Source organism: Cydia strobilella, chromosome 11 (genome assembly GCF_947568885.1).
Source record: "Cydia strobilella chromosome 11, ilCydStro3.1, whole genome shotgun sequence".
Classification (NCBI taxonomy): Eukaryota; Metazoa; Arthropoda; class Insecta; order Lepidoptera; family Tortricidae; genus Cydia; species Cydia strobilella.
In genome coordinates, this window is record NC_086051.1 from 11,381,446 (window position 1) to 11,405,905 (window position 24,460).

Here is a 24,460-nt window from a genome sequence, read left to right on the forward strand (position 1 = left end):
TACCCCGTATGGTATGGGTTTGATGAAAAAATTTTTTTTTGAGTTTCCGTTCTAAGTATGGGGAACCCCCAAAATTGATTGTTTTTTTTTGTTTCTGTTTTTGTGTGAAAATCTTAATGCGGTTCACAGAATACATCTACTAACCAAGTTTCAACAGAATAGTTCTTACAGTTTCGGAAAAAAGTGGCTGTGACATACGGACGGACAGAAGTTTGTGATTTCGAGCGCCGAACGCAAATTTGTCAAAAATCGAAAAACCGTGAAAATTTCGGGTTTTTTAGATTTGGGCGATTATAACCCTAAAGAACTAGTTTTTTTATGGTACCTTCTCAAGACGTTTTAAAAGTAGACTAAATTTGCTACAATACGAGACTAGAATTGTCTCTGTGGATGTAATAGTTTTCGAAGCCTTTCATAATTTATAGTTTTTTGAAATTGAGTTCGTAGGTAAGTGAGTGCACTGAGTATGCACTTTTGTCTCAGGCGATGCCGCTTGGCATGATTGTTTCCAAAATTAAACAAAGCTGTACCGTGCCTACCCTCCAAAAAGGGAGGGAAAGGGTCGGATCCCCAGGTCCAATCTATGCCATATTTCTTTCTGTGCTCTCAGCAACTAGGGCAAGTTATATCTCATTTTCATATAAGTTAGGGACGATTAATTCATTTTTGAAATATTCGTTATGCTCCAGGGTCTGACAGTTCGACACGTATCTAAATGTGATGCGAGCCGCCCAGCGCCGACAATAAGATTCTCAGGTAAGTTCGTTCGACATGCTGTAATGGCAAATTAATGACCAGCATCTGGAGCCTCTGCCTAACTAACCGTCACGGTGCCCGACGGGCAGAGCTTTATAAATTCAAAATATATTCTAGATGCTGTAGGCGAATCTTTAACGAGCAAATAATAACTAAATATTTAAATAACCGCCTCCTATACAATTAAATATCAAAGTTGTTTAATGAGATATTATTCCTTCGTATCTGTATCCTACAATTACACACATTACATATTGTGATTATCGTACCGTGTTAAGAATTTACGATTGACCTTTTAATTAGAGCGAAGAGTATTCATTTCACAAGTAGATATCCGTGAATCCAGTAATTGAGCCCAATGAACGGATTTTTAATACGAAGCAACCTCGTTCGCCTGTTGTCGCGATTCGCAAGTAATAATTGTGGTGTTCTCAATTTACTGAGATACCTAAGAAGCATAAACGTTCAAGATCACTGCGAATTTAGAAGTCGTTTTGTAGATGTGTATTAAGTTACTGAACTTACCCAACCCAAGAAGGTGGACCGATGACAGGTCATGATTGCACGATGCACGACCAGTTGTTGCAGTAGGTACGTATGAACCTGCTGTGCAGTCCGTGGATGTCTGCCGGTTGATAATTATGATGATGATGAGGGTGCGGAGGTGGAAATCAGATTTATACTCGTTTTACGATCGTATTACGAGTTTTCCTACTGGACAGGAGAATAGTCCGGCGCGCGTTTGATTTTATTTATGGTCCGGCTGCATTAATGACGCCGGAACGGCGTGCGCGTGCGACACCTCGACACGCGAGCTGTAGGATCTTCTGTATTAATTGACGCATTGCTTGCCAATGGTATAAAAATAGGTATACATATTACAGAATTATCGCTTCACGTGGAGTCATCTCGTTACCTGAAGCCGTTTAAAGAGAAACAAACAACAACAAAGGCAGCTTGGTCGGATGAATGATTATGATATTACTTCATTATTGATTAGTAAGTGACTAACCTAGTTGTAGGTACCGGTTGAATCTATCCTCTTTGCTAATAGTAACCAAAAATAAATATATTTTAAGTCTATCTACCTATCATACCGACTGGGGATATTTGAGTAAAAAAAATAATGTTTTACCACTCCCCCCCCGGGATTTTTTTTTTGGAACTGCGGGTAAAACAATTTGTTTTGACCTCTAGTAAGCGTGTGCCAAACGGCTAACGTGTACATCGATTTGCGGTTTTTCTTTGTAATTGGGGTCGAGCGGCTTCCGCTAATTACCATAACCAAGGGTTAAACAATAATATAGTACCTAAACGTTGAACTCAAAAATGCATCTTTAACCTTTTGGACGCCAATGACCGGTATATACGCACCGTAGGTTCAACGCCAAAGACCGATTAATCGGTCATAGACCACAGGGCAACATAGGCCTACATGCATATGCATAATGTTCAATTTCAGTTTTGACACTTCGGTGACGTGGCGTCTGGATGACTGCTTTTGTGTTTGACACGGCGTCGAAAAGGTTAACTAGGCACTGCACTTGGTTAGAAAGTAGTCAAATCAAAAAAGTTGCTTGCTGGCGCGTTATGGACGATGCTCTCGTCTGTTTCAGCGCAAACTTTGTTTGTTGTTTTTCTGCGCCCTCTACTTGCCACTTGCGGGCTGCGAGGGCGCGCTTGGCTGAAACTCAGTGTTGCTCTGTATGGCCCCGCGTACGGACTTGCCCGCGCGTCACCCGGCCAACGTAAGCACGCGGTAGAAAGTCGATCGCTACGAGCTGTGTTCTTTGTGATAAAAACTTGTGATATTTGCGGTTGGATTGTTGTTAGTTTGGGTAATTTTTCTTTATTATGTGCACTTAAAAGGACTTAAATTTTTGTCAAAAGTTTTAATTGTTATACAGGTTGGCTAAAAAATAAGTGCATCCCCATTGCCAGGGAGGTTTTGGGATTATACTGAGCAACTTTTACTATGATACCATCCCCGAAATCGCAAAAAAAAATTTGGCTATTTCATACATTTTGGCTGGTCTATTTTCTATGGGAGGGTAATTTTTTTTTTCTCGATTTCGTGGTTGGTCCCATAGTGAAAGTTGCTCAGTATAATCCCAAAACCTCCCTGGCAACGGGAATGCACTTATTTTTAGCCACCATGTATAAGCAAAAATAGGTAATTGATAATACCTATAATAAGTAGGTACCATTTAAGTAGGTATAGTATAAACCGAATAGGTAGAAGCTACAACAGAGATATTTAATAAGTACGATACGTAAATCACGTATAAATATAACAATATAGAGATTAAATTAACGTCTTAAAATTATTATAATAATTTATTCAATTACGTGCAAAAATTTCAAAAACGTGAATGCCTAACAAGCTGAAATAGCGCCATAAATTACAATAATAAAACAATAGACAACAAAAATAAAATAGTTAGAAAAGAATCATTAAATTTAAAACTACGTATTTACGTATCATTACATGATGCTATCTGCTAGCTAGAAATTAATGGTCAATTAAAGAAATACACTCACGCAAGCAATTACTTACTACTTGGATATCTATTTATTGTATTTATATGAAAAAAGATCCTAGTTTATCATACGCATATATGTGTGGTCTTGGTGTAAATATTGCTCATAATTATTTGTACCTAACGTTTGGTTGATCATGATGATAAGAGAAACATTCTTTTGATATTAATGCAAATTTATAGCTTAATTTTATCATGAAATAAATAAAGTCATCAAATGTACGTAATGTAATCAATTCAGTAGATAATTTATATTGTTTTAACCTCGCTGTGCCTATCGACACAGCTATATACACACCTCGCCTAAAATGGATCGTTTTATTCCCTAGTCATACAATCTACTATTTTGTTAGAATTTTACAATAACTAGGTCTCATTTAAAAAGTGCCGTCTGTAAAAATCACCTGTACCTTCAGATAGTTCAGATACGTAGTTAAGCTACAAAACGACCACACCTCTCTTAAAAGGATGGAGGAGCGGTCATTTCTCCATTCAAACGTACTAGACACTTTCCCCGTGGTTTTTGTCCCTAGAGCAATGTTTTTTTTTAATACAGATTCATAATAATCATATTATTAATATCTGTATATATCTGTGTCGGAATGTTTACCTTTTTTAATATTTTTGTTTTTATAAGCGCTAGAGCACTTCAAACATCGCAAAAACGGCCTGACTAGGCTTTAAAGAAAAGCATGGTAGGTATTCAAAACTGATATGATCAATATTACTGCAATGTTCTGCCACCAGAGTGCAGCACTAGCCTTTTTAGTAAACCATAGAGTAACTTATACCAAAGATAGATATAACTCCGTAATAGATGAATAGTCTAAGGAAAAAACGTGCCTCGAAAATCAAGAAAATTTGATTCTCGATCAGATGGCGCCACTACCTTTGGCCTACTGTCGGATAGATGGCGTTGACGGTTTCGTTTGTTATTTAACAATTTTAACGCATATCAGTAAAAAAACATGGGTCAAAATCATATAAAAATAATTAATGCAAATAAAAAAATCATTTATCAATATATAAATACATTTTATCGTATTTTTATACATCTTCATTTTTAGGGTTCCGTACCCAAAGGGTAAAAACGGGACCCTATTACTAAGACTCCGCTGTCCGTCTGTCCGTCCGTCTGTCCGTCTGTCTGTCTGTCACCAGGCTGTATCTCATGAACCGTGATAGCTAGACAGTTGAAATTTTCACAGATGATGTATTTCTGTTGCCGCTATAACAACAAATACTAAAAACAGAATAATATAAATATTTAAATGGGGCTCCCATACAACAAACGTGATTTTTTTTGCTGTTTTTTTCCGTAATGGTACGGAACCCTTCGTGCGCGAGTCCGACTCGCACTTGGCCGGTTTTTTTAGTTTTAATCGTGTGTCGATAGATGGCAGTGAATTTACTGTGGCTACAAAAGTTACTATGACAGTACCGCTCTATCCTATTATATCCTCTTTGCTTATCCATCCCTACCTTTAACTTTTGTTTTAACTGGTTTTTGACAAGTTTTCAGAGATAATAAAATGTGATGTGAATTGATGCATCAAGCAAGGCGGTTTGTTCACAGAGGATCTACCGGGAAACGCGAATCTGACATTTCACGTAGGTACGCATAGTTTCGCGTAATATTCCCTATTGACCCAAAAATTAAAACAGTCCGACACAGATAATTTTATTACCATTTAGATTTCAACATTTCGTTACAATCGGTTAGATTTTGGAGGAGCTGAAACAGTCTAGTACAATAGACTTATATTGACCGGGATATAGACCGTGATTACCTTAAGAATATAAGTGACATAAGTCTAGTGAAACTAACCGTGAATCATTCAAAAGTTCAAAACTCTAGTCTAGTACAATGTACGAAACCTCGATTTTTGAGATTTTTACGCAGGACTTTACGCCTAAGCTGTAGTTGTCTTTGTCGTACTCATTTTAGAAGCTGCCCCCGTTACCGCGACGGATATAGTCTGCTAAAATTCTCAAATCTGAGATGCGGCTCCGCTCCCCTATCCTCTTAAGAACTCGATAGGATGTGTAGGTACGATACAAAATGAGATGTCACGTCCATGATTACTTATCGGTAATCCGCTTACCAACCCGCAATGTGGGTTGGTAGCCGTGAATAAATATGTACTTTTACACGGTGTGTACTTGCCGTAAAAGTTAAACAAGTGACCATGAATCGACAGCTCGAATTTCATATGTAGAAAGCTTGGAATATGTCTTTTCTTTGTCATAGTGTAGGTTTTGAGATCGCAATAATGTAGATACTTACTAAAGTCCAGTCAATCTTTCCTTATTGATGCATGTTACGCGTTTCGTTACGTGAATTTTGAGTAATTGGAGATTATTTCACAGAGTACCGATTTTTTGTATATCGTGAAAGTGTTAGCGCGGTGGGTTAAATGTCATTAACGTATAAAGTAACGTATAATGTAGCTTGCATCTTGCTAATGAAATGACAACTTACGTTGCGTGTTTGACTTTAATTGGGTAGAGTCACATAGAGCCCGTATTACTGAAATTATTTAGGTACAGACAATTCTTCACTAAATTCTCAAATCTGCTCATGATATCTTGGAAGTTTTTTACATACTTCCATTAAATTTGAATAGATGTCCTGTCTCAAAAAAGTTATATGTGATATTATGTTATAGGAAAAGTAAATCCGAATCGTAAGACCAAAATGACGATCAAAATAATACGCCGATCTTTTTAAATTTTTTATTGATTCGCAATGAAACAAAACGGAATCCTACAGTTGCTTTTATGAGCTTTTGGGACAAATTGGCAATGATCACGCATTTGATCTTGGAAAGACCAAATCATTATAATTCGCATCCGATAACCCCAAGGGTCATATGTGCCATATCACACTATTGCACAATGCACATTATTCTACCGAAGATACTGTACGATCGGCATGAATGTGCGAATTCACTTTGCATTTGCGGGACTCATTAACATGATTCACTACATAATGGCACCTAAATGATACACGATGCTACAGCCTATCGCGTAAAGCAGTATGCGTGTAATAAACTCTTATGTTTTACTACCTTTTAAACATTTATCTCCGCATGGACATGAACAGAGAGCACCAACACGCCTTAACTTTCTCCGCTTGTAATCTTTCTAAAACATTCTTAGATATGATTATATCACACAGCTACATTTGTAAATATATGGCATTTGTTGTATTAATAGTGATTCTCACATATTTTTGTAAGCGGTTATTAAACGTTGCGCTAATACCTGCAGGCAACTTATGTACCAAATATTAATGGAGTTTCCCATCAGTAAACATTGCAAATTTAACCTGATAGAATAGAATAGAATAGAAATCATTTATTCAGACAACACATCAATACAACACATATATAGCAAATACAAGACAAAGATAAACGAAACAGTAGAAATAGAGATGTGAAGCTGAAATGGTCTCCACTCAGCAATGCAGCTGGCACGACTAGCGTGGTCAACGGCGCTGGTTTTCTGTGGAGCCAGCGGAGTGTGCGGGACAGCATAGTTCGGGACGGGACACGTTGTGGACGACGTGATATAATAACATAGAGTACTACTAACATAAATATATACATCGAATTTATATATATATATATATATATATATATATATATATATATATATATATATATACAAATATACATAACTTAACTTGTGAATAACTAAAGAACAGAACAGAATAGGTAATAATGACGATGACGGGATCCGGATTTTTTAAATATTTAGCTTCAGGCAGCAAAACTTTGTTGGTCCATTAGGTACGCTTTGAGTCTTGATTTAAAGGAACCTATAGTACTGCTCTGTCGGATTGGTGGCGGAAGATTATTCCAGCACTTCGTGGCAGCGTAGCGAAAGCTGCCACGGAATGCAGCGGTTCTGTGCCTTGGGCATAGTAGTCTGGGACCACGTCTGATGTGTTGATAGATGGTCAATTTCTCAAATAAGTACACCGGCCTTTTACTGTTACAGATACCAAAGAGGAGCGTAGCAAAATGTAGAATGCGTCGATTATTCATGTTTAAGAGTTTATTAGTACTCAGGTATGGACTTATGTGCGACCGAGGTGGTATCGGGAAGCAAAAGCGTGCGCAGGCATTTTGCAGTCGTTGAATAACTCTTTTGGTGCGAGCCAGTAAACAGTTCCCGTATACCGTATCCGCATAATTAAGTTTGGATAGGATAAGAGTGTCACATAATTTCACGCGCATGTCCACACTGAGATAGTTTCGCACCCTGTAAAGAACTGTTAATCTATAGAAGCAATTTCTAACCGTTTCAATGATATGGTTTTCGAAATGCAAGGAACTATCCATAAGGATTCCTAGGTTACGGGCTTCTGCCACCATGTCCACATTTTGACCTGTAATGTTTACGCTCGGATTTAAAGTATTGATTCGGTTTACTTGTTTTTTTGAACATAACACCAGATACTTAGATTTTGTAGGATTGAGTACTAAACTATTCATTTTTGACCAAATAGCAATACGGTGCAAGTCTTCGTTCAGTCTATCAACAGCCATTTGTGTATCTTCTGGTTTAAAAGATATGTAAATCTGAATATCATCGGCGTATACATGGAATTTGCAATGACGTATGTTCTTTCCAATGTCTGCGCTGTAGAGGCTGTATAACACGGGGCCTAAAATAGAGCCTTGAGGAACTCCCCTAGACACTGGGAGTAGTTCCGACGATACGTTAGAACCGTCAGCGCCGCGTACTTCAACAAATTGTGATCGATTAGTTAGATAGCTCGCAAACCAGCTTATTGAACTATTGCTAAAACCATAATAAGCTAATTTAGATAGAAGAATGGACGTGTTAATACTATCAAACGCTCGAGAAAAATCTAAAAGTGCTAATACTGATCCCTTGCCTTCATCTTGTGCAGTTAGGATTTCATCAACTACATCCAACAGGGCTGTGGAGGTGCTGTGTCCTTTTCTGAAGCCAGATTGCCTTTCTGGTAGTATCTTGTTACTCTCAAGAAATTCGGTTAACTGCATGCATACGGCCTTCTCGAGTACTTTAGATAGGAGTGGTAATATGCTTATTGGCCTTAGGTCTTTGTAATCGGATGGGTGGGATGTTTTAGGGATGGGCTTAACTGACGCAATTTTCCACAGTTCCGGAAAGACCTTAGATTCTATAGATTTGTTTACGATGTTTGTGATTACCGATAAAGTTCTTGGAAGGGTCAGAATCACCATGTCCAGAGATATACCATCTACCCCAGTAGCGTTTGTCGATATTGATTTGATAATTTTGGCAACCGTTGTTTCATTTACAGGCTTTAAGTTGAATACAGAAGGGCCATGGCGATTAGACTCAAGGGAGATTATGTATGATAAGTCAATGTTATTATTGCCAGGTATACTTAGAAAATGCGAATTGATACAATTAGGATCATTGAGATGGGTCGGTAATTCTGAGTGTTGTGGTTTGAAATTAACTAGATTATGTTTGATATTTTTCCAGAGTTTGCTGGGATTATTAAGATTTTTATTTATATGATGCTGGAAATACGCAGATTGTTCATAATGGAGTGAAACATTTACTAGGCTTTTACGATCTTTGTAGTAACTTTTGTGGCTATCCAATTTAGTACGGCGATATTTCGTGTGAGCCTGGTCCCGTAGGCGCATCATCTCCCTAATATTTGAAGTGATCCAAGGATAACTGTTTTCTTTAATGTATGCTTTTTTTAAGGGCGCGTAGGTATCAAAAATATTTATCAAACAGTAATTAAACTGAGCTACCATTTCATCGACGCTGCCCTTCACTATTTCCTCCCAGTTAACAATATTTATAGTATTATTAAAATCGCTCATATTAATATTTTTAATAGGCCTATATAAAAACATTTTCGACGGCGGTTTAACTTTTTTAATATTTAGTTGACAGGTAATAAAAGCATGACTGCTGAGGTCGGGGATGTGATTTACGGACACATTAGACACCGATTTGTTGCAGCAGATAACATCAATGAGAGTTTCACTGCGTTCTGTAAAGTGCGTCTGCTGGGTTACGTACTGCGATAACTGTATATAATTAAAAAAATTGATTAACTTCTTTGTATTGGACTCCTGTTTATTCAAAACATTAATATTAAAATCGCCTAATAAAATGATGTAATCGAACATGGCAAAAGTGGTTAAGGAATCAGTAAGTGCATCCAGAAATGTGTCAACGTCAACGTCAATGATACTCTTTAGAAGTGAGTTTACGATGTTTTAACTGAGGAAGGGCTAGGAAAAAGTAACAGTTTGAAATACTTTCATGATTCCGTGACTTCTTTTCTCGTGGGCGGACTACTTTTGCGGTGTGGATTTTAGCCTTTAGACGCATAATGCCAAAAACGCAAAACGCCATTTTGTCGTTTCGCGGAATTTAAAAAAAATACCCATAACGCCAAATACGCTTTATGCCATAAACGCATAACGCCAGATCACTGTCAGAGTTCAGATCAATCCGTTTCCAAGATTTTTCAATTTTTGTATGAGTACATATCCTTCGCAACGTAACTAGACGGAGGCCCGCTGCGCGGGGCTCCTATTTCTGGGCGGTTTGCCCTTCGGGCATCTGAAGCTACCTAACGAACCTAACCTACCTACTACCTACCTATTGATTTAGTGTGACATCCGTGAAAACATTACACTTTGTGGAAAAAGCGTAGGTAGGTAGGTCAGGTTCGTTAGGTAGCTTCAGATGCCCGAAGGGCAAACCGCCCAGAAATAGGAGCCCCGCGAAGCGGTGCTCCATCTAGAACGGGTCGAGGGGTTTCGTACAAAAACGAAAACAAGGTTTGGATGATATCAAATAATTTGCTGGGTGTCATTAGCTTTTGGCATTATGCGTATTTGGTTTTTTAAAATGTTTGGCATTATGCGTATTTGGTTTTAATATACAGCTTTGGCATTCCACGTGTTTGGCATTAACAGAATTTGGCAATACACGTCTTTGGCGTTTCGCGTATGAATGGCGTTTTGCATTTTTGGCATTATGCGTCTAAAGGGATCATTCATTTTAGAATGCCTAAAATCAGCTTTATATTTACTCAACGAATAACCCAAAAAAGACATACGAGAGTCGCCCAGCTTTAACTAGGTACTTACTAAAAAAAACAAATTGTTTAATCGAGGTATCTCCTCTAGGCCTACAAACCAATGCAATGCTATTTTTATTTGTCCGAAATTATATTCAGATTACAAATTGAAGCTCGTTTTTAGGCTTTTTCTGCTAGCGGTTAACCTTTAGTAAGTCCTTTTAAAGTGCCTTCATTCATCTGAATTTTTTTTTCATTGAATTAATGTTTACTTAGTGAATATTTTGTTCAGTTTTCCAGAACTAAGACAACACCTAGTGTCACGTGTATCCTAAAGTCAGTGACAGTCGGATGGACGTGCAGTTGAGATCAAGTGAAAGTCGGTAATTTCCCGGTGTGGGAAGGAAGCAACAATGGATCACCTGTTCCGCCAGCGCCGGATAAGCGTGCCCAAGCGGTGAGTTACGATTAACCTTTTACACGATTATAATTATAATTTTACTACCTACGCTACTGAGTTGGTGAAAGCTTATCCATTTGGCTAAAGCTATATGTAGCATTGCTAATGCTCATAATTCGGCAAGCCAAAAAGTAGGCAGTGTAATGCTGCATTAAACGATTGTCCAACATAATTTATGTGTGCATTTTTTTCCCGGCCAAGTAAGATTAAGCACAACAGCTCCATTTATTAAATATCTTATACATACGACATATTTATCTCGACGTTTTGATGACGCGTATCGTTTAAAGCATTCGTACTAAAATCAATTAGAACGTCGGTTTTCTGTTTTTCATTAAGTAGTGAGTGTATTGTACCAAGGAATTGAAATCGGAAAAGTAAATCAGCACAGCATCCTGCATACCCAATTCAATTTATTCGAATAGTGTAAAGATATTAAAGAAATATAACCCGTTTCGCAAACAGTTTAAAGCCTTACTTAGTGTGCATAAGGCGTAAAATAGGTTAAGATTAAATTGGATTTGTCTTTATTCTATTTAATCCCCGCTGAACGCATTTTCTCTCGATGAAGACTCGCAATCCGCTTTCCACCCGGACACGGCGAGTCGATTGTAATAAAACCTCTCTGATAAAACATCGATTAAGCGATTCAGATTCGATTCTCTTGTCGATTATACTCACAGGTGGGTAAACATTGGCTTCCTGCGGGTGAATGACACCGGTCGCAATGTTTTTGTCGCGATCTCGCACATTGTTGCCGGTTACTACTTACAGCACCGAGTACAGTCGTCGAAAAAATATTTATTCATAATTCCGTAACCATAAAAATCAGTTGTAAATCGTACCTACTACTATTAGAAGTTGTTCTCGTATCAACCACATTTTCAGGTTGAGTAAAAAAAAAATAAAAAAAATCAGTGGAGTTCTACAACCTTTGAAGTGTATGTTCAGTAAGAAGAGTACGGGTAAATGTGGCTGCTGTGTAAGTGTATACTGGCCTTCATACCGGGGCCTGTTTACACATTGATTTAGAGCAAGTTCATACATTTGCACATATATTGCCTCTTTCAGACATCATATTTATAAGTAAAGCCGCCTATAAATGAAGGCTCGTTTAGCTAAAAACAATTTTCTATAATTGAACAACTTTAGATAACATAAACTGTTTTTTACTTACAACAATAACAAATACCCCAAGCAACAAGGAAGTATAGAGGGAAATGCTTGGAACACAAATAAAATTTAATTTGTAGCAAACTTTTTAAGCTTAAGCTGCTGCAAGCTGATTAGCTTTCGTTTTGTGTAAGTAGTCATGTCGCTAAGACGCATAGTTTCCGAGATATAATCGAAAAATGGGACCTCCCCTCCCCGGCTCAAGGGCTACGGCCGGGGACTTTTGATATGTTCACCTTAAGCTCATAACTAGTCCAAACAAAGTTACGAAGTCAAAAATTGTGTTCCAAGCATTTCCCTCTATAACTTTTCGAGCATTGGTTGCCTGACCTAAAACGTATGACATAATTCTAGTTCTGGATAACATTGTCAAGTTTTGTTAATGACTGTACCGCAGAAGTCAGAACTCATCAATGTCAATTTGCTAATAGAACACAGTTTTATGTGAGAATTTCCTATCTCTCCGCTGTAAGCTTGTGCCACATATGGGCAACAATTAATCTGGTTAGCATAAACAGTAACTTTCTAGGAATGGTTTCTTGTATTCGTACCATTATGTTCTTCGAAAAACATTCCCTGTTTACTGTAATTGCTAGTAATTGAGAAAAACGTTCACGTCTCCGAGATGGCGGAAGTTTATTGTATGGCGGTTAATCGCGGCTTACAAATAATACTTCCGTATGATAATTACAGTTTTCATTTTGTAATAATGTAATTGTAACGAAGAGTAGTAGATAAAGAATACCAAGAATATCTACTTCACTGCACTGACGTACGTAACCTGAACAGAGGAAAATGCCTATCTTCTAAAATTTTATAACATTTGCGATTGTTATTAGGCGGGATAATCTTTTAGCGCATACCTAATGTACATGTGGACGAATTTTTGTCCTGTTTTTGAAGTTAGAGTAGAAGCAGTAGTATAAATTTTGAAAATAGTACCACTTGGATTAGAAGTAGCCACGTTACTTTAACATGGTCATAGGAATTAGTAAATGGGCCACTTAGTTCAATACAACCGCGTTATACCGCAGCAATGTTTATAAAGTAGTTTTGGTTGTATCAGACAAGCAAGCTGAAAATTTACTGGCATAGAGAAGAAATACCTTGGAATTGGCAACATCATTGCAAAATCAAGATTGTCCGTACAACTCAACCTACGTATATAAGTGTACTAATGAAATGGACACGTTAATAAATTGCTGTCTATAGATATTAAATGCAAGAGAAAACTTCTTCGTCGTGCTCCACTGGCGCCGGCTTATGTTTCATCTGCAATAAAACTTTACGTACAAATTTGTAAGACAGGTGTAATAAAAACAGGACGACTACTCGTTATGTTGCGATAACGCTGTGATATCAAAAATTAAGAGGCATAATATTACAAAGGATTAAAATTGAAATCGAAACTCACACCGTCCGGTTAAACTGGGTTATACATATAAACTATAAAATGAAATTGCCTAGCAAAATGTACGAAATTTACAGTCGATATGATAAAATACTAATTTATGGACTCGCCGAGATAAACCTGATTTTTTCAAATCTGGACATTCTTGGGCTCATTCTACTCAGTATCGACAGCATTCTCCATCCTGCCATAAAAAAAGATTCCCAACATGTCCATTCCATACGCCACGTTTTAGTGTGAATTTGTAGTAGTAGTAGTAGTAGTAAACTCTTTATTGTACAAATATACACATTAAAAATTACATGGTACAAATAATAAGATGTACAAAGGCGAACTTATCCCTTTGAGGGATCTCTTCCAGTTAACCTTTGAGTAGATGAGAGGAGAAAGTGAAAAGAGGGTGACAAATGTAGCAAAATGTACAACAAGGTACCAGAAAGATAAAGGATATAAATACATACAAAATTAATAGGATAAACATATAATATATTACACAAAAAGGAATGGGGAAAATACACTAAAAATTGGAAAAAAGTAGAAAAATATAAAGCAACATACAATACAAATATAGGCACATTAGTCAATCAGATAACCACAGCTTCTTTAACCTCTCCTTGAACGACGCAAGCGATTGCGCCTGTCTGAGCGAAACTGGCAGCTCATTCCACAGCTTCACTGAACGCACTGCGAAGGACTTGTTGTATCCACGAGATTTGTGAGAGGGGATGGCAAGTGATAAATTCGCGCTAGAACGGAGACGGTGGCCACTGCCTTCAGCCAGAAATTGAAATTTTTGAGAGAGGTATACAGGAGAAGAAGGTGTAAAAAGAACATTGAAGAGAAGAGAAAGAGTGTGAAGATCTCTGCGGCGGCGGATTGGAAGCCAATTGAGTTTATGACGGTAGTAAGATACATGATCGAACTTCCGTAGGCCGAAAATGAATCTTATACAGACATTCTGTAAGCGCTCTAACTTGTCCAAGAGCTCTTCTGTCATGTCAAGATTCACAGCGTCGCCGTAGTCGAGTAAAGGCAGTAACAGAGAGCGAGCGAGCATGGCTTTGGTGTCAAGTGGAAGAAAGTTCTGCAGGCGCCTTAAAGAATGGAGCGATCCAAACGCAATTTGTTTATCATTTGTTTGAGTGTGACGTTGTGGAATATACAATTTTCATATAAATTTTTGGGACTTTTTTATCATCAGGATTGAATACCTATGCTAGTGATTCTGAGTTGAAAGAACCCAAAAACACCAGGATCTGTGAGAATCAGGTTTTCAATATTTATTTTAGAAAACGCCCACCTAAGTATTGTGTAAATTTTGAACAGCAAGTGTTTTTAATCAGACATCCAATATTCGGTTAGAATCGATTAACTGAATTATAAGGTTCGCATTTATGTCAATAAAATATAACCTAACTCAACCTCATAGCGACACAAAAAATAATAGGTAAATCAATACGCCCCAATGTGTGTCTGCCAAAAATATTACGCATGTAGATAAGCATTCACGATGTTAAATTTCTGTATTTTCGGAGAGAGTCGGTTCTACATGGCGGACTCAAGGCTCTTTTGTAGCTGTTAAATTATACCTGTACTTGCCCCTGGCTTTGTTCACACTTGGCCGTACACGAAAACCTGTCCAAGTTAACACTTTCCCCGACATTATGTCATTAGGTGGAATCCTAATGCAAAATTTTCGAGAATGATAACGTTACCCTATAACGTCGTAGGGTCGGTTGTTTATCAGTTAGCCACTGGTACACAAATACCTAAACGAGTATTAGATACCTAAGCACTCGCCTGCCCTAGTTAACAGCAATAATTTCAATATTTCGGAAAAACTTTTTGGGAAATAAAGGTAAGAATTGTTTCGCTTCATGCCTTTGTTGAATTTTAGAACAATCTTAATATTTTATCTGCTTAGATGTGTTGTTCAAGTCTCTTTTGACGCAGGTATTATGTATGTTAACCTTTCGTATGCGCTGTCAAAAAATTGCTATTTAAATAGCAATCTAGACAACTTCATGTTTAAGTTGAACATATATGGAGCAGATCTGCTACTAAGCATATCAAAGGTTAAACTGATAGTTTAAAGGTCAGATGAACAGAACCGCGTCGGGAGGGGGGTGTCGATCATTTAACTAAAATCTGATTTTAAAAGCTCTCTCTTCTTCCTGCCCTTGTTCCTTTCTTCCCACGTTATGTGGGGTCGGCACAACATGTTTTTATCTTCCATTCTCCTCTATCTTTCGTCACCTCAGCACACTCCTTTCTGATTTTAAAAGCTATGGGGTCGAGATACCTAATGGAGGTGAAAAAGTCGTGCGTTTTGAGGCTCGTCGCTGCTTCATTAAAAATCATGTATTAACGCAAGAGATGACAAAATCGAATAATCATTATGCATTTTAATTTGGTAATTAGTTTGTCTATTTCATATACTTAAATTAAATTTGTTTTAATAACTATTAATTTATAGTTGTTTGTTATATACAGTTAACTGTGTAACAGAGTTTATGGCTAAGACTAGGTATATAACGTTTGCATGAGCATATAACAAAAAAATGTATGCCGGTAAGACTATAACCACAAGCGGTCTTGTTAATAACATGGTAGTTATACCTACGATAATTAATATTGATTCTTTCACACAATTAACCTATATTGAAGAAGATTCTTCGACCTCCTGCGGCAGATCGTTTTCATACTTCGAACGAACCATGCATTGACTTTAATTGAATCCCAATGAATGTTTTTGACACACTTCCGTCTCCCATAGTATTATTAATTAATTGCTCTATTGTTTAAGATTAATTGTGCGAACATAAGAGATTTCTCCGAGCCGTTGACATATGTCACTCATTTAATGTGCGAATATAGGTACAGTCGCCATCAGATATATCGGAGCGGCCGAGGTGCTCACAAATATTTGAACACGCCTCTATTGTCAGGGCGCTAAAGTGCGTGTTCAGATATTTTTGAGAACCTCGATCGCTCCGATATATCTGATGGCGACTGTACACGGTGAATTAAAGGCTCCGTATTATACATATTTGTCTAAAGATACGTAAAGGTTAACATATTCAATTTCGTTCCTGAGCTTATAAATTAATTAACTACTAAATCTAAAGTGATAATGTTTAATTAATCTTTAGGTGCATTCCGGGATTTTTAACCTCACAGACTTTGTAACTATATCGCCGGAGCGACTCCTCACGGGGCCATCGGCCCTAGATGACAGGAGGTCTAGGTCGATGATTGGCGTAATATCCGCCGGACAGTTAGCTCCACGCTTCACTTCCTACCCTCACTGATGTAGGCAATTTTAACATAATTACTCCATAATGCGGATGTTAGGAACTGTTATAAGTTACTGATTCATGCATATCAGTAGATGTGGAGCTATCGGATCGATGATCTATCGGTAATGAAAAACAGCAAGCCTTTATAATATGTAGAGCTTAATTAGCAGGGCGTGAAAACTGAAGCAACAAGCACTAACAGTAGGTTAGCTAGTTTTTCGTTTCAATTTAACCCAATTTGCGACAATAAAATTCGTCGTTTTCTGATCCCATTCCTGTTATAATTATAATTGATGTCAAAGCTACCTACAGCGTGGATATTATTGAAGGAGAAAAACTACGAACTACAATTCCCTTAGATCATAGAGTAACTTATACTAGAGCGGTACTGTCATAGTAAATTTTGTAACCCCAGTAAATTCACTGCCATCTGTCGACACACTTTAAAACTAAAAATAAATATTTATAAAAATACGATAAAATGTATTTAAATATGGATAAATGATTTTTTTTATTTGCATTAATTATTTTTATGATTTTGACCCATGTTCTTTCACTGATATGCGTTAAAATTATAAATAACAAACGAAACCGTCAACGCCCTCTATACGAGTGTAGGCCAAAACTAGTGGCGCCCTCTGATCGAGAATCAAATTTTCGTGATTTTCGAGGCACGTTTTTTCCTTAGACTGTATCCATCTATTACGGAGTTATATCTATCTTTGGTTAGATGCAAGTCGAGCCCAGCCTTGCCTCCAGCGATGGAACTGATTCAATTCGTATTATCCAATCTACTGGTATTATTATTACATAAAAATAGATGCGCCTTTGGAACTGGTTCAATGTGGTTTAATTCTACATTTTAGATACATTCTCTTGAAGAAAAATAGTCATGTTATCCATCAGAGTAGGTATATCTCCCACAGACCTACAATAAACGTTGCTCCCTGCTTTTTCCGTCTGAGCTCAGTTAGATAAATTCTGTTTTTCTTCAATTATGCCAATTTGTGATTATCATGTCGTTACTTAGTACTTTTATTGTGGGAAAGCTATCCCTTACGGCGGCTCGCAGGCAGTAGCCCTAACGACGTGATGCGAAGAGTCGTTTGACCAACTTTTTTGCAATCACATTCAGGCTAACTCGCTTTTCTCACAACTGCAGAGCCACTCACAAATCTCACAATACGCATTTCCCAGCCAAACAACTTATGTGAGAACAAAAAACTTGCGTATGTTCTTTCCCGTTTAATATGCATTTAGTTTACTCGTAACAAGCTTTCCACATCGTTTGAGCAACTTCTTTTGTGACTTGTTAAAAAGTAAACAAAATAGCCAACGGAAACCTGTTTATCTTGCTGCTTTTGGTTTTGTTTTCGCACTAATATAACTCGCTAAGTACTTTAATGTCAGTAGACTAGAAAGAGATAATCGTCATGGGTAATTCTAATTCATCTCCTCGTCTCGTCATAAGCGTCGCGTCGCGCTGGATTCTCACCAAACAAATGAGCAGCGTTTAACCTGTCACTGTGTGTTATGGTTGTCAACGACAACAACCTAGATGTTTTCTATAAGGTATTCAATCTAAACAATGCTTCTTTGTCCGTGAAATGTGTCCGTTTAGAGCATCCGACTTAGAAAGTCCGAGTATTTCCGATCTCGTTTCGGTTGTTATCGAAATACGAGCGTCGCGGCCCGTGCCTTTGTTGGGACACTACGTGTGTAGAGTTCCTAAATTGAGTAACGAACAGTTAGATAATTTCTTTCTCGACCCGATGCATGAATTGAGTTTTTGTAATCCCGATGTTACCGTTCGGTATTCGGATAGTTAGCTGGGTAATTGTCTTCTGTGTAACTCGGCTATTGGGTCGATGCGCCATTATTATTAAGGACTTTCGAAGTGTGAATCTCTAAGCAAATCACTTGGCGCTAGAGAGGCATTTATAATTTTAAAATCTGATCTTGACTTGTTGTTGTTGTTTATCTCGCAGTGCAATTTCGCTGATTTTATAATACTTTTTGTTTAACCTCTGCGAGGTGTTAGTGCCAGATAAATACTGAACAACTTTCTCTATAGGACCAACCCTATTATCGTAAAAAGTTAGCTGTCGCTAGAAAACATTGCTAAACACCCGAAATGTAAAAAACAGCTGATTTTAATCAGTATACATGTTATTTCTTTCCCCATAGTAATACTTGTTCAATATGATCTATCCACCTAAGCGCCACTTGCACCATCCACCAGTGTCAAATTGTACTGGTAACCATGGTAACTCCTGGTTTAACCAGTTAACCCCGGGTTAGTGAATGGTGCAAGTCGCCCTTATATAAGGTTGCACTAAGAGTTAAGGTTAAACGAATATCAAATCAAATCAGATTATAAAAGTTCGGATGCTATTCTTCATCTAATTCTGGGTCCGTGCCGCCGTGGCCGCTGTAATTGGTTCTAACTTGACGCTAATGCAGGTCAACTATAGGTCAACCGAAAAGCTAATATACAAACAAGATTTACCCCGGCATTGTGTTAACTTGGCGAAATGGTAATTTGAGATGAAAGTTCACTTCAAATTACGAATATGTTATTAGAAATCTTGTTTTCTTGACACAGAAGACGAAAACATGCAGAGCTATTATATTGTACTTAATAATAAATTGCATTTTATAAGTAATGTGTATACATTATGTAGACAAGTTAGAAATATTTATTTTATATGTTGTGGTTATGTTCTCTTTAAACGTAGGCAGTACTCTCTTTACTTTTAGTGACGTTTTGTATTCAATTGTGAATTGTGGTCGGCCTAAAAGAAAATACAAGTATGGTAATTCAAATGAATGACCCTTGTATGTAGATGGCGGCGGTTGGATGCTCGGCGCGTGCGCGTGCCGGCGCAAGTGTGGCAGCGGGGCGCGCGCGCATCATCGTTTCCACCAATCGGGCCAGGAACAGATTTCCATGACCAATCGCCTCCCGGCAAAAAACTCGTATAGTGGTTAACTTAACAGCTATGTATGATGAACCCTCGTGAACGTCAGCTGCCGCTCCGTTGGTGGGTTGAGGAATGGCAGCAAATAGTCTATAATATTTTTTTGTCATCGCCTCCCGCTTGATACTTTGTCAGATGATAGTTTAGATGCTATTGTGAATAAACAAAATCATCAGCGGATTGTATCGCTGTGGAAAGACCGTCAGCTGGTCACATGAACATGTAAAAATGAAAATTCTTTGCAGTCATCGGCGTCATCGCCTCCCGTTTGATACTTTGTCAGATGATAGTTTAGAATAGTTTAGATGCTATTGTTAATAAAACAAATCGTCAGCCGGTTGTATCGCGGTGGAAAGACCGTGTTACGCGTTTCGGTGGCTCCCATTCCTCAACCCACCAACGGAGCGGCAGCTGACGTTCACGAGGGTTCATCATACATAGCCGTTAACCGCTATACGAGTTTTCGCCCGGGCGGCGGGAATCGAACCCGCGTCTTTAGCTTACGCGGCCAACGTCCTGACCACTGGCCGCCGCTGGCGGCTGGTGGCCGGGTGGTCTAGTGGTCAGGACGTTAGCCGCGTAAGCTGAAGACGCGGGTTCGATTCCCGCCTCGGCCACCGGTGGACTTGGTCACTTTTTCTTTAGTGTATGTTATCTATTTCAGTTTAATAAACCCTCTTGATTAACGTAAAAACCCTATTACTAAATTCTTAAAATGTAGGTTAATTTATTCAAACATAGGCCTATGAGACAATATTTTTGTACAAGTAATGTTCGGTCACTTTTTCTTTCTACATCTATTTCAGTTTAGAAACATCTGTTTCAACTCCAAAATCTAAATAATTTTGCCTAAAACTACATAGATAAAAACTAATAATAGAACTTAGACGGACGTAACGTACCCCATTCGTCCTAAAGTAGATCGACTTTGAACCATAACGTGATACGATTACTTAGTTGCTAATGCGAATCGATTTAAACGTCTGTTCCTACTTTCTTCACCGTCACGCTTGATTAGCGCTGATCAAAATAATCCCATGAAAGGCTCGTAGAAAGCATTGGACGAAACTGGGCTAGAAAATAGTCGATTTTCCGTGAAAGTGCGCTTCAATCGTTTTATAACTCGATGATAGCAGTCGATAGATTCGATCCGATGTATATCGATTAATGATACCTCAATGGGGCATTATTCTTGTGAAGGTCCCGCTAGTCGCTTTGATGCTACAATAAAATGAACGATTTTACAAATGAGTTTAATGAATGTAATAAAACTATTAACGGTGTTGAAGGGTATTTTAAACACAGTGTTGTATATCGTTAATAAATATACATTGCATTATCAACTGTATGATTTATGCCGTCTCTAAGTGTAGACGTGTCGTCTACGGTCTTAACTGGCAGGGTTCATTTCTATAATAAAATGTTAAAGCCAATAATGATATGTAATTGATGTAATGTAATGTCAATCAATATAGTAACTAATGCACTTTGAGTTTTGGACACCATTATCACATCATGGTTATGACTACGGTATTTCTGTCCTAATATATAGATAACTTGTTATATTATGTAAATAGATTCGTTCACAATCTGGATCCGGCATCAAACCGGATTACGGTAAAAGCGTCGAGTTATCTGACGACACCCGCAGCGTGACGGCGTCGATCTTATAACACTGACACATATCCGAGATAACAGTGCAACACAATGGCACGCCGCGGAAACCGCGGTGCATTCGAGCCCGTCGGTTGCACTACCGATGCAGTCTACACTCCAAATACAACCCTAATCTTTGAGGATTAAAGACGATTTTAAAACAAGTTTCATTATCGCGCAGTTTCTAAGACAGTGTCACAGATTACACTGAAAACAACTCTCTGTGTACCTAATTTAGAGTTTATTTTGTTAGTTTATCATTATAACAGTTTCACAGAAGTGCTTGTGGTTTGATCCGGTTGCGGTTTCAATTCCTATCATTGCGTTATTAAAGTCTTATTTCCTGTAGCATTGCCTTAAGCCCTAGTTTTAGATGCGCTATAAACAATGTTAAACTGCTAATTAGTGTGTTGTTTCACATGTCTGTAATTGGATTAATGCGTCGTATTTGTATAGAGTTAGGGCACATATTTGTGTGCGTGATCGTGTGAAACAGAGCGGAGTGTGCGTGCGCAGTGCATCGGAAGGTTGCATTCAATATTTTTTAATACTATTTAAGCATCTTATTAAGCAATCATGTGACAAAAAGTAAGGTACCGTTGAGTTCGTATTAACTAACTGTTGTGTTATGTTGGCGTTGTGTTATGATATTGCTCAAACCCGTAAGGGTAATCAGACAGGTAACTGTCTGATTATGGTGATTGCAGTCTCTCTCTCTCTCTGCTTCGCTAACTAATGCCCCGCCGTCACCATGGCGTCACCGTCTTTCATCTGGGGGTGGAGGTGGACAGATTAATGACTACACAGTCACTAAGTACATTTAGCCCGATATGGTAAGATTTTTTTATTTTATTTATATATTCAATAGCCATAAATTGTATGTGTACATGTTGATGTTAGACAAGGACAGTGAGAGTCAGTACAATTTTACCCGGTGGGTGTAGCTATAATAGCTACATATTTACATGCTTATTAACTAACTGTTTATATTATAGTATTCACTTAAGCTGTAGGGGCATATCTCAGTGACAAATTTTGAAAGTTCTGTCCAAAACTTGAAGTTATTGAGTGACCGGGCAAAATATTAAACACTTTAGCAGCAACATAGATAGTGCTACGCTGGTAGATTGCTGCCGTAGCAACAGGAGCCCGAATGTCGTGAGCAAACATTGAGTTTATTAGTCTGTCGCTATTAAAGTTATTTTTTGCAGGAAATTTATTTACATGCCGGCGAACTAGTTTGCAGAGTTCTATTATATACAGTGCAGAAAGAGTGGGCAGACCTAATTTTTTTAAAGAGGCCCTGCACGACTCTCGGTTAGATTTGCTGCCAACTATACGTACACATCTCTTTTGTAGTATAAACAGACGATGGACTTCGGTACAACTACCCCATACGGCTAATCCATAGAGGACGTATGATTGGAAAAACGCATGATACGCCTTTTGTGTAGAAATATTTTTCAAGCCTTTCAGAGCAAAAGCGAAGCTAGTCACCTGTCACTTTAGGGTGCGTTCAGTTCAGAACTCAGATAACATTATGAAACGTAATTAGTACTGCCGTCTTATCTGCTTAATTACTGTTATCGGACTCGATTCGCGACAAATATGAGACATCTTTTTTATTAGTGTATGATTGTATATTATTACTACAGACAATAGGAAACCAATATACTTAATAACTATTAAACATAACTGGTGAGTATGTCGTATACTTTATTGCATAGGGTACCCAGTTTATTAAATAAAACCCTTATTTTTATTTAATACAAACGCCTCGCTTATTGACTGCCTTTTCTGTTTTTTTTAACCCACATAAATTGTGCAAAATAACTGCAGTGTCCCGTTTATCTTGATCTTTAGTTGTTTGGACCTTTCCTGTATTCCTGTATTTTAACAGTATTTCTTCTTTTGAATAATAAGTGTAGGTTCATAAACGGATACCTACTGATACTTTTCAACCAAACGCGTTGATGTCTTTTATACGGATTAGTATAATTGGCGACTATTTCACTGACACTGACAATTTTCTGTACATATCCGGGTCGATAAGTAATATAAGGACAAGAGAAAAAAGCGGCAAATTTAAAAAATGTAGGCGCGAAAGGATATCGTCCCATAGAAAATTTTAAAACCTGTTAACGCAGTGTCAAATTGTACTGGTATCCATGGTAACTCCAGGTTTACCGGTTAACCCCGGGTTAATGGGATGGTGCAAGTGGCCTTTAGTGTCTAGACTAAGTTGATCTGTGTAAAATTGTCCTATATTAAAATTAAATATATGCATTTTGCATGAAAAATGTGATATTTAACGAAAAGTGGAATGGATCAGAACTCTGAAGCCATCCGAAATACTACCGTCGTTAGGAGTCGTTAGCTGCTCGGTGCTCCCTTATCAGATAACTGTAAATTGCATTGAATTCAAATAGGTTCGGTATTGAGTTGCGGCGCATTGTGTGCTAACGACGTGGATAGTGTCCAGATAGGGCCCGGTAACATATCTGCCCATATTCAACGTGTTTTCATGACAGCTTGTAATATGGCGGATAGTTGACCAATTTTATGGACGTGGAGGATGGAGATGGAGAATTTGTGAATGTAAGTTGTAAATTCGCACGCAGAGACAGATGAATGAATTAAAATCTTTAATCTTAACTAATACGTAATAGATAATAGATAATGTAAAGCAATTTAAATCAGCATTGTAAGTAGGTACTAGTGGATGGTCTATATTATTATGACAGATGACACTACGGTTGTTGAAAGCTACATACCCAATTCACGAGCTAGTGGAGCCCAAATTCAGGCGCTCAGGGAGGCAATGGTCGAACGCATGAACGTGTCACTGAAGGCAGTCTCCGATTGAGGTGAAGCCAATCTGGTTGCGTTCAATGCTAGTAAGACTCAGGCGTGTCTTATCTCCGCTAAACGGAATCCATTCCATCTCACTCCTACTTTCCGAGATGTATCCCTTCCGTTAACCGACCATCTTGAGCTGCTCGGAATCTCGCTGACCTCGAAACTCAACTTCGGCCCGCATATCGAGTCGAAAGCACAGTTAGCGGCAAAAAAGCTAGGCATCCTCAACAAGGTGAGGCAGTATTTT

General features: G+C 38.0%; 1 protein-coding gene and 1 non-coding gene across 2 annotated transcripts in view; both read left to right on the forward strand.

Moving 5' to 3' along the window:
- Positions 1–2,450: 2,450 nt before the first annotated feature.
- LOC134745214 (heparan sulfate 2-O-sulfotransferase pipe) overlaps positions 2,451–24,460 on the forward strand; it is a 106,189-nt gene continuing 84,179 nt past the window's right edge. Inside the window, exons 1-2 of the mRNA XM_063679211.1 lie at positions 2,451–2,594; positions 10,667–10,831. Of these exons, the coding sequence (XP_063535281.1) occupies positions 10,788–10,831 (44 nt within the window). The 5' untranslated portion in view covers positions 2,451–2,594; positions 10,667–10,787. The remainder of the gene's footprint in view (positions 2,595–10,666; positions 10,832–24,460) is intronic.
- On the forward strand, positions 20,244–20,315 carry Trnat-cgu (transfer RNA threonine (anticodon CGU)). Its single transcript has one exon. It is a non-coding gene; the product is annotated as a tRNA-Thr (tRNA).